The sequence below is a fragment of the Salvelinus fontinalis genome, chromosome 12, assembly GCF_029448725.1.
Source record: "Salvelinus fontinalis isolate EN_2023a chromosome 12, ASM2944872v1, whole genome shotgun sequence".
NCBI classification, from domain to species: Eukaryota; Metazoa; Chordata; class Actinopteri; order Salmoniformes; family Salmonidae; genus Salvelinus; species Salvelinus fontinalis.
This window is the reverse complement of record NC_074676.1, coordinates 31,689,922-31,701,243: the sequence shown is the minus strand read 5'-3', so window position 1 is coordinate 31,701,243 and position 11,322 is coordinate 31,689,922. Positions and strand designations below refer to the sequence as shown.

At 40.8% G+C, this 11,322-nt stretch overlaps 1 protein-coding gene across 1 annotated transcript; it reads left to right on the top strand.

The window, feature by feature from the left end:
* The first annotated feature begins 337 nt into the window (after positions 1-337).
* Positions 338-6,140, top strand: LOC129867191 (phospholipase A2 group XV-like). Its single transcript, XM_055940420.1, has 6 exons — positions 338-647; positions 1,619-1,775; positions 3,969-4,087; positions 4,208-4,306; positions 4,661-4,885; positions 5,036-6,140. The coding sequence occupies exons 1-6, from the start codon at positions 500-502 to the stop codon at positions 5,545-5,547; spliced, it is 1,260 nt and encodes a 419-aa protein (XP_055796395.1). The 5' UTR covers positions 338-499; the 3' UTR covers positions 5,548-6,140.
* Positions 6,141-11,322: the final 5,182 nt, after the last annotated feature.

Below are 11,322 nucleotides of genomic sequence, written 5' to 3'. Positions count from 1 at the left end.
TGGGCATCATGTGTGTAGTGATCCAATATCCATGCCATTCAACAGTTATCACTGGCCCTTGCTCAGCCTTACTCACCATTTGGACTTTACAGCCCAAATGTTACAGGGAATACTGAATGAAGAGGTTCCCCCTCCCAGGTACCTGAGCCTGTGTAGTGATCTGAAAATACATTTGAATCTGACTGAAGGAGTATAGTTGTTTACTTTTGAATATTAGAAGTACTGTATATTTTTTTCCACCTTTCCCTTGTTCCAATAGTGCGTTCAAGTTAAACCGTTTTCATCCCATCCAGTAGGTGGGGGCATGCATATTTAGTGTTGTTTGCGGACCGTCATAATACCATAGAAGAAGGTCAATAGATTGATAAATTATCTGTTGCACCCCTGCTTTCAACATCTGCGCAGTTTTGTTTTCATGTTATGAAATGTGTGTCAGCAAAGGGATTTCTTCGTGTTGATAAACACCCACATTTCCTCATCAGGGGAAACAGCGTTATGAATGGGAGAAATGGTATCCTGTGGTTTGACTATCCCAACGCTCTTTCAGCTGTGTTTGTTGTTTTTGGCACCATACATCAACGGCAGAATATTGGAAAATTGTCTCACGGGCAAGTCATGTCGATCAGAAAGACCTCCCGTAGTCCTAAGTAAGTGCCAATTGTTTATATTTGTTGTAGTTAACGTTAACCAGATAGCGTTACTATTTTTATGTAGTCAATAGTGTGTAACAGATTGCTTCGCCAGCTTCTTGGCTAACGTCAGACAGGTAACGTTAGGCTAGTTAGCAGAAACTCTTGACCTGTTACTCAGCATCAGATTTGTTTTGAGATGTCCCTCGAACAGCAAGGCATTGTTTATTTCCTTGATTAGAGAGCGGGTAAAACTAGCTAATATACATACCGTCGTTAACTTGTGTTGGTCAATAATCTATCCCTGTGCACATTACATGTATTTGTCCAACTTTACAATGCAGTTCGGTCTCCGATTGTTTACTCATGAGCAGAGTGATTCAGGCACGCTAGGCTCGAGCGACTGGTGGTCATATGACTGCCAAATGGAACAAAATGTGACCGACACTTTGTTTGCCAACATGTTTTCCCCACTCGCTGCAATGCATCTACTGTTACTATTTAACAAACTTGTAAATTCCCTAATGCTGTTACTTATTTCACCTTTATTTTCACAGCTTTTTAATACACCTTGAGAATAAAAATCCATATTGCAAGCCTAGAAAGTAGTAGTCTGTTCTGTGTTCCAACAAAGGGTATCTCACTGCCTGATCTTCTGTTTGGCAAGTTACAACCCTAGCAGTAGGCTATTTGTTTGCTATCACTTCCATGTATGGCGGCAATCAGTGAAGTTTGTCCTAAGGTCTCCTTTCTGGTTACTTTTAACTTGTGGTTGCCTCGGTCACTCAAGGTTTTATGTAGTCACTGCCTCATGTTGAAATCTCAGTCTGGCCAGAGTAAACACTAATCTCGCCATTCTAAAGACCCCACAAACAGAGTTGTCATATTAGTTAATAAATGTTAACTCATTGCCTGTATCACTCAATTGATAGTGTTCTGCCTTTGGTCAGTCTGATTGGCCATCCTCAACCTATTGTATTGTCCCACAGTTCCTGGAGACCTCGGGAATCAGTTGGAGGCCAAGCTGGACAAGCCCAGCGTGGTTCACTACATCTGCTACAAGAAGACTGATGTCTATTTCACATTATGGCTCAACCTGGAACTGCTAGTGCCAGTGGCCATCGACTGCTGGATCGATAACATAAGGTTAGCACTTAGTGCTATGTGAGGAGGAAAAGCAGGGTGTTGTGTATGGTTAATGAGCTCAGTAGAAAGCTACTGATACCATCTCTACTACTGGCAACTTGATAAAATACTAGTTTAATACTACTAAATAGCTGGCTGAGTAGGTATGCACTAGAACTGTTTCTGTTGCCTAGGTTATCTTCTGACCATTGTACAAATTGACCTTTGAATCCCCTTTGTAATCAATGGTTTCAACAATTAGTCTGTCTCTGAGCTTAGTGTATTTAATAGAAGGTGTAGTGCACAACCAGTTGGGAGTTCAAATCTCGTCAGACAACATTTTAGCTAATTAGAAACTTTACCTACTTACGTTTTAGCTACTTAGCTAACTTTAGCACATTTAGCTAACCCTTCCCCTAACCGTTTAAACGAACTACGGTACTAAACTTAACCCTATGCTAACGTTAACCACCTAGCTAGAATTTGTAACATTATATTTTGCAAATTAGTAACAGTACTTTTTGCAATTTCGTAACACTGTATAGTACGTTTAGCAAATACGAAAAGGTTGGACATACAAATTAATACATACCATACGAACTGTAACATTCTAACTGGAATGTCTCAGGGTTTACATACAGAATACAAAATGCTCTGAGACAGGTCGTTTAGAAGGACGAGTTGCAGACACATGGGTAATCAATATTTATTGAAAATGACAAGGCGCAAAGCTCGCTTACCATGGTTGCCTTTTTTCAATTATCAAATTGATTGCACCTCGTCTCACGTTGGTTGAGCACCCTCCACTTTCCATTATCAACATTTATTTAGACACTAGTCTAATCATATTTAATTTACTAGGAAAGATAACTAACGTGATTCTGTACATGCATAGGCAGCCTATTCGATTTCATTGAGACCACACAGAGTGCATTCGGAAAGTATTCTGATCCCTTGACTTTTCCCATATTTTGTTATGTTAGCCTTATTATAAAATTGTTTTCTCATTGGCACACCTGTATTTGGAGTTTCTCTCATTCCTCTGCAGATCCTCTCAAGCTCTGTCAGGTTGGATGGGGAGTGTTGCTGTACAGCGATTTCAGGTCTCTGCGTGTTCGATCGGGTTCAAGTCCGGGCTCTGGCTGGGCCACTCAAGAACATTCAGACTTGTCCCAAAGCCACTCCTGCGTTGCCCTGTTGGAAGGTGCACCTTCAAGCTGAGGTCCTGAGCGCTCTACAGCAGGTTTTCATCAAGGAGCTTGCGGTACTATGCGCCGTTCATCTTTGCCTCAATCCTGACTAGTCTCTGTTGGTGTACATTCCCCGGATCTGTACCTCTACAAAATTTTTTGCTCGGAGCTCTTTTCCTCATTTCCTTCGACCTCGTGGCTTGATTTCTGCTCTGGCATGCACTGTCAACTGTGGGACCTTATATAGACAGGTGTGTGCCTTTCCAAATCATGTCCAATTAATTGAATTTGCCACAGGTGGACTCCAATCAAGTTGTAGAAACACCTCAAGGATGATCAATGGAAACAGGATACACCTGAGCTCAATTTTGAGTCTCATGGCAAAGGGTCTGAATACTTATGTAAATAAGGTATCTGTTATTTGTAATGAATTAGCAAAAATATCTATCCCTGTTTTCGCTTTGTCATTATGGGGTATTGTTTGTAGATTGCAGAATGTATTTATTTAATCAATTTTAGAATAAGGCTGTAACGTAACAAAATGTGGAAAAAGTCAAGGGGTCTGAATACTTTCTGAAGGCACTGTATACTAGGCGCACTTGATCTCGCACGCCCAACTAGTAGAGGAGAGGTAGGCTCTACTTGTGAATTCTGAGCGTGGCTAACGCATACAAAGCAGAATGACGTCCATTTCCAAATAATCTGTGGGACAACAAAAATATTTAAAGTTCTGTCTGACCGCCCGCTCCCAACCACAGCATGAAAAATGTTGACTGTTCCACAATGATCTCTGTAGGGACCCGCAGGTGCAGCTCTCTATACTGAAATTAATTGAAACAGGTGTTGCTTGTGGAGTCTCTAACCAAAATAACCACATGTCAGTGTGCTGTGGGTTTATTTCAGGAACAACTCATGAATTAAGCTAAGTGAAAGTTTCCAGTTCTATCCCATGTCATCTCCATAATACTTAGAATGTATACTGTAATGAACTTTTCTAATATTCTGGCATCTGTCTGTGTATTAGACTGATTTACAACCGCACAACAAGGCAGACCGAAGCTCCTCTGGGGGTAGATGTCAGGGTGCCTGGCTTTGGACAGACCTTTTCTCTGGAATACCTTGACCCCAGCAAGCGCGACGTTGGTGAGTGGGCCTATCATAGTAGCGTGCCTAAACTATTTATTCAACGGTCTATCTAATAGTGTTAGTATCTGTCTTTGCTTGTGTGTGGGTTTGACTAAGCTACTACTGTGTGTATTGCAGGTATGTATTTCGTCACCATAGTGCAGTCGCTGGTAGAATGGGGATATACAAGAGATGACGATGTTCGAGGGGCTCCGTATGACTGGCGTAAGGCTCCAAGTAAGTAGCCTACACCCCTTACAGTCCATTGCATTCTGTTACATTTGCGGTCTGATGAACCGAGCTTGTTGGCAACAGGTCTTTGGATGAATTGCATGTCCTTAGTAAGAGCTAGCTATGTGTTATTGCCACCAACCTTTTATAATGTTTGTTGGGTAGATTTTAGCCTGTAAGTTGTATTACTTTGTATCTAGTCATTGGAATTATGATCAACATTTTAATAGAGAAACAGAATATCAATTTAGACCTTTTAGATGTATTGTTTGCTTTAAAATATTGTTATAGGAATCGCAGTAGTTTAGAATGACCAGTCTCATGCAAGTTTTCCCCCTCGCTTTTATATGATTTTGACAGATGAGAACAAGGCCTACTTTTTGAGTCTGCAACAGATGATTGAAGAGATGGCAGAGAAGGCTGGAGGTCCGGTTGTACTGATTGCCCACAGCATGGGGAACATGTACACCTTGTATTTCCTAAACCATCAGCCCCAGGCCTGGAAGGATCGCTACATCAAGGCCTTTGTGTCCCTGGGTGCTCCTTGGGCTGGAGTGGCCAAAACCATGAGAGTTGTGGCTTCTGGTAAGAGTGAGTAGGCTTTTCGGCATGAAGTTACATAGGAGTCAGACGCAATAGTGGAGTTACTGTGGGCTGCATACCAATCATAATGTCTAGCAACTATGTACTTTATATTAACTATTGCAGTGGTTTATATTGGGTCTTTCCTTGTAGGTGATAATAACCGTATTCCAGTCATCAGTTCACTAAAAATCCGCTCGCAGCAGCGCTCTGCAGTCTCAACCACATGGCTGTTCCCATACGCACATTCCTGGCCCGCTGACCAGGTCCTGATCCAAACACCCACCACCAACTACACCGTCAAGGACTACCAGCGCTTCTTCAAGGATATTGATTTTGAAGATGGCTGGGAGATGCGTCAAGACACTGCGCCACTGGTCAGTGCACTGGAGCCCCCTGGGGTGGCCATACACTGTCTGTACGGCAGTGGAGTGCCTACAGCGGAGGGTTTCCTCTACACCAACTTTCCTGATACAGACCCCACACTGATTCTTGGAGATGGGGATGGGACAGTCAACCTGCTGAGTGCCACCCAGTGCAAGCGTTGGATAGGCCACCAGAATCAGCCTGTCCATATGCTTGAGCTGGAAGGGAATGAGCATGTGGCAATGTTGCTTAACTTTACCACGGTCGCCTACATCAAGACTGTCCTTTCTGGCCCTTGAGCGACCAACTAGATCTGATCTTAAGAGTCACAAACATGAAAAATTGTGATAGTACAAAGAAGATGAACGATAGGCTTGTGGATAGATTATGACCTCGGAGCCTGAAGAGGAAATGTTTTACCCTATTCCTGATTTTTATTATAAATTATCCCCTCAGCAGACATGTTTTTTTCCCCCATAGTGTCTATTCAAATTTGTCAGTCAATTGATCTTATAAGTAATGATTCAGTTTTCTAAGATCTTTTCCAATCCATTTAACTCAGATTACCAGATTGTTTCCTGTTGTGCTAAACCAAAACACGTTATGATTTTATATACAGATTTTACCATATTGTATTTAAAGCATTGGGGGCATAGCTACAATAAGTCAGTAATATGTTTACCATTAACATCAGTGATTTTACTGTACACATTAGCCATGTGAACACAGAAATAATAACTTTAGTATGATTTTTTTTTTTATTCAGACCTTTTCTGCTGTTACATTTTGTTTTCTTCTGTAGGTCACCGTATGTATAGTATACCGGTTCATATTCTGTATGTATAACATAAGAAAATAAATGACGGTAATGCCTGTAATTTTGTTACAGAAACATGTCAGCTATTCTTTTTTTTCCTTTTTTTTTTTAACACTTCCAATCTAAATCAAACCAGGTTATGAGAATGTTAACTGTTTAATATGTGATCCTCAGAAGTAGCAGTATGTCCAGTATTGTGCTGTGATTAATGCATAAATTCAGGGCCTTTTGTCAAGGCTAGATTGTTTACTGGGACAGCACAGGAAGATGCTGTCCAATCAGCTTGATTGTAACTGTGCCATTGCTCTATGGTTGGGCTTGACCAATATGTTATTGCTGGAACTATCATGATCTGTTTGTGTGCTGCCCTGTGATGATTAAGTCAAATGTAATGTTGAACATTGCATTAAGCTGGCCTTCTGTGGGAGCTCTGTTAAAGTAAGAGGGAGTGAAAATTGGAACTGTTTCATCAGCCTCAGAGGTTCCTCTTCCCTAGTCTCTTCTCACATCCTCCATGGAGCGTGTGTGCAAGCGCGCCCATTGTCTGGCGAAAAGAGACTACCTCTTCCCCTCAGACGTCTTAACACATCTACTTCAGTACTTTCACGGATCAAACAGGACCTACCATATGAACATGCAACACTTAATCAGGGTTTCTGAACTCTTAATCAGAAAGCCACGAGTGATTGCGCCATAAGTCATTGGGTCCTGTCGTCTGGAGTGTTAGTTCAGGATTATTCTATCCTCTTTAATCAAAAAGGTTCATTAATGAATTCTATCCTTCTAGTTCCCAAGTCACACTTTAAAAATGGTTTTAGGCCTGTAAAGCTTAATCAAACAAAAGCTTTAGTTGACAACTACTATTTCATTCTGTAGGTCATGTTGCTTTTAACTTGGTTAATAATGATTCAAGATAAATTGAAATACTCTTCTCAGGTCTTGTCATACATTACCTGAAGGAGCAATGCTTGCATACCAGAGGGGGCTGGTGGGAGGAGCTATAGCAGGGCAGCTCATTGTAATGGCTGGAATGGAACACAGTATGTGGTTTCCATAGGTTTAATAGTTTCATTAATTATATTCCAGCCATTACGATGAGCCTGTCCTATAGCTCCTTCCACTAGCTGCCTCTGTTGCATACTTAAGTGTTTTATCAAAACAAACCTCACACTTGAAGATGTTGCCATCTTTTAAGGAAGTTGTTTGACTTCAGGAGGTACAACCCACTTATTTTACAAAAATATAGACACTTTTGACTGTCTCATAATTATGAGCGTTTGTCAGGTTTCACAACATTACAGTTGACCACAGAATGAATGAGAACTGGTTGTCAGTGTAGCGGAAAGGAAAAGGTCTTGTTCCCAGACTAACGTTGCAACTCTTGACAGTCCAGTCTCAACAGGAAGGCTCCATCCTCATGGGAGTCAACCAAACCCTAACGGGGGAGAGAACAAGACTTGAGGCTCTGAGTGAGACACTGGGGCTGTTTCATTTACTTGCACCTTAACATCTGCACATCTATCACTCCAGTGTTAATGCTAAATTGGCATTATTTTGCCACTATGGTCTATTTATTACCTAACCTCCCTAATCTTACATTTGCACACACTGTGTATAGATTTTTCTATTGTGTTATTGACTGTACGTCTGTTTATCCCATGTGAAACTGTGTTGTTTTTGTCACATTGCTTTGCTTTAACTTGGCCAGGTTGCAGTTGTAAATGAGAACTTGTTCTCAACTGGCCTACCTGGTTAAATAAAGGTGAAATAAATCAAACCAAATAAATTCCCCTGATAGGATTAGATAGCCGGTGAGATCAATATGGCAGAAACTACATGAAGTTAGCCTATTGCTTGCATTTATGATTTTTAATAGGATCCCCATTAGCCGACGCAAATGGCGACAGCTGTCTTCCTGGAGTTTAACAAAAAAAGACTACAAAAATACTTGACAATTTACATACAGTTGAAGTCGAAAGTTTACATACACCTTAGCCAAATACATTTAAACTCAGTTTTTCACAATTTCTGACATTTAATTATACGGAAAATTCCCTGTATTAGGTCAGTTAGGATCACCACTTTATTTTAAGAATGTGAAGTGTCAGAATAATAGTAGAGAGAATGATTTATTTCAGCTTTTATTTCTTTCATCACATTCCCAGTAGGTCAGAAGTTTACATACACTCAATTAGTATTTGGTAGCATTGCCTTTACATTGTTTTTCTTGGGTCAAACGTTTCGGGTAGCCTTCCACAAGCTTCCTCCAATAGGTTGGGTAAATGTTGGCCTTTTCCTCCTGACAGAGCTGGTGTAACTGAGTCAGGTTTGTAGGCCTTCTTGCTCACACACGCCTTTTCAGTTCTGCCCACACATTTTCTATATGATTGAGGTCAGGGCTTTGTGATGGCCACTCCAATATCTTGACTATGTTGTCCTTAAGCCATTTTGCCACAACTTTGGAAGTATGCTTGGGGTCATTGCCCTTTTGGAAGACCCATTTGCGACCAAGCTTTAACTTCCTGACCGATGTCTTGAGATGTTGCTTCAATATATCCACATAATTTTCCTCCCTCATGATGCCATCTATTTTGTGAAGTGCAACAATCCCTCCTGCAGCAAAGCACCCCCACAACATAATGCTACCAACCCCTGTGCTTCACGGTTGGGATGGTGTTCTTCGGCTTGCAAGCCTCCATTTTTCCACCAAACATAACAATGGTCATGATGGCCAAACAGTTCTATTTTTGTTTCATCAGACATTTCTCCAAAAAGTACGATCTTTGTCCCCATGTGCAGTTGCAAACCGTAGTCTGGCTTTTTTATGCCGGTTTTGGAGCAGTGGCTTCTTCCTTCCTGAGCGGCCTTTCAGGTTATGTCAATATAGGACTTGTTTTACTGTGGATATAGATACTTTTGTACCTGTTTCCTCCAGCATCTTAACAAGGTCCTTTGCTGTTATTCTGGGATTGATTTGCACTTTTCGCACCAAAGTACGTTCATCTCTAGGAGACAGAACGCGTCTCCTTCCTGAGCGGTATGACGGCTGCGTGGTCCCATGGTGTTTATACTTGCGTACTATTGTTTGTACAGATGAACGTGGTACCTTCAGGCATTTGGAAATTGCTCCCAAGGATGAACCAGACTTGTGGAGGTCTACAGGTCTTGGCTGATTTATTTTGATTTTCCCATGATGTCAAGCAAAGAGGCACTGAGTTTGAAGGTAGGCCTTGAAATACATCCACAGGTACACCTTCAATTGACTCAAATGATGTCAATTAGCCTATCAGAAGCTTCTAATGGGAATTTTCCAAGCTGTTTAAAAGGCACAACTTAGTGTATGTAAACTTCTGACCCACTGGAATTGTGATACAGTGAATTATAAGTGAAATAATCTGTAAACAATTGTTGGAAAAATTACTTGTGTTATGCACAAAGTAGATGTCCTAACCGACTTGCCAAAACTATAGTTTGTTAACAAGAAATTTGTGGAATAGTAAATCTCTATTGATAAACTGGGTAAATCAAGATGTACCCTAGGGCTATTCATAATACAAGTGAATGCATATTTAATATGAGTGTGTGCATGCATTGACATAGTGAGCTTGTTTTGGCTAATTTCATGGGGCTACAGATGACAATCTGTTTCCCTTCCATGTGGCACTTATTTTATTGTACTGATCAATAACATTTGCATAGAAGTTGCTTATTTTATTAAAGTGGGCTGTCGCTTTAACCAGTAATGATGTAATTCACAGAGGGGTGCGGCATGTCGGAGCCAATGATGTATATAAACACTCGATTGCTGATGCTACTATGTATTGGTCATTGAGAGGCTTTGACGCCATCGGTTGGCAGTATTGGCACTCCCCAGTAGGAGCAGTCCTCCATAGGAATGAATGGCATTCTACAGTATTTCAATTAAATGTTTCAAGGACAAAATTACATGTATTTAAGTATCGTGTTGTTGTCGTGGGGACAGTAACATTAGTAATTTAAAACAAATACACTAAGAAATGTTTTTATATATTTTTTGTATAGTTCACATAATAATTTAAAAGTATGCATTAAGGTGTCTGTAATAGAATAAACATGGCAGAAACAAATTAATAAATTAATTTCTATAGCTTTTACAATGGTGAGGGAGTGCCAGGATGAAGGCACGGTGGCTCCAACATCTAGTGTATATATAAATTATTGGTCGGAGCTGATGGGGTCACCTTAGGGTCATGATAGGGGCTGCACCAAATGATTGACGTATTATAATAATTGATTATGCTTATGTTGTATTAACAGAAGGGGAAGGGCTATAAGACCCCTCCCCCACTAAATTAGCGATATATATGCATTATAAGCCTTAATACTGTTCTTTTCTAGTCTCTGCCTCTTATAAGAAACGGTCTGAGAGATGTTTGAGTTATTGCAGTCAACACAGGGTGTCTGTGAGAAAGCACCTCAAGGCTAAAAGAGATTCATAGACACAGAACCCTGCAGGGGAGTGGAAGAGATAAGAGACATGTCAGACATACCACTGTAAGCCACACGGGAGTGGAAAATTACTGCTGAGCCCTTAGAAAACAATATACTATTGTTCTCTCCTGCAAGTTTGTATAACTGTATATGCATGGGCTTAGGCTCATGAGTAGAAGGTGTTGACGTAGGCAGTTACATCACTCGGGGTTGACTGCAAGCATATTACAGCAACTTGGACTTTTTTTATTTTGCAGAACTTACTCGGAAACATGCGTGCTATGTTCCCGTTGTCAACTTCTGTCTGCAATTGCATTAATAAAGGTTTGATTGATTTACTTAAAGATATTGTCTGACAAGGAACAAGGAACCTTCCGCAACAGAGCCCTCAGTTCGCTGAGGTAATAGAAACTTTGGCTGAGGGAGAGACCAATTAAGTGAATGAATAGCGTTTTTGGTGGCAACAAGCTTTGAAATTAGCATGTTTTGCATCACAAACAAAGTACTTTGGTTGTGCATTGATGTTAGCTTCAGCTGTAAACTAGCAAGGAAGTTAGCCTACAAAGCTGGAAGCTACCGGTAACTTTTTGCATTGTAAAGTTATTGTAGTCTGTATGGACATTGTTTTGCGAACAGTAAGTTAGTTTCAACATTTCTACATGCCGTGTCGCATTATTCAAGTGTGTTAACGTCTTTGCAGCATGAGGGGGAGATAAACATGATCCATCCCAGACTCCCAGTGCAGGTTAGCAATGAGTATGTGGAGCAGGCACGGTGCACTCAGTGG

Excerpts from the sequence above, each read along its gene's own strand:
- LOC129867191 (XM_055940420.1), top strand. The coding sequence starts at position 500 with ATGGGAGAAATGGTATCCTGTGGTTTGACTATCCCAACGCTCTTTCAG. Across the intron at positions 648-1,618 it reads AAGACCTCCCGTAGTCCTAA|TTCCTGGAGACCTCGGGAAT; the intron begins GTAAGTGCCAAT and ends ATTGTCCCACAG. Across the intron at positions 1,776-3,968 it reads TGCTGGATCGATAACATAAG|ACTGATTTACAACCGCACAA; the intron begins GTTAGCACTTAG and ends TCTGTGTATTAG.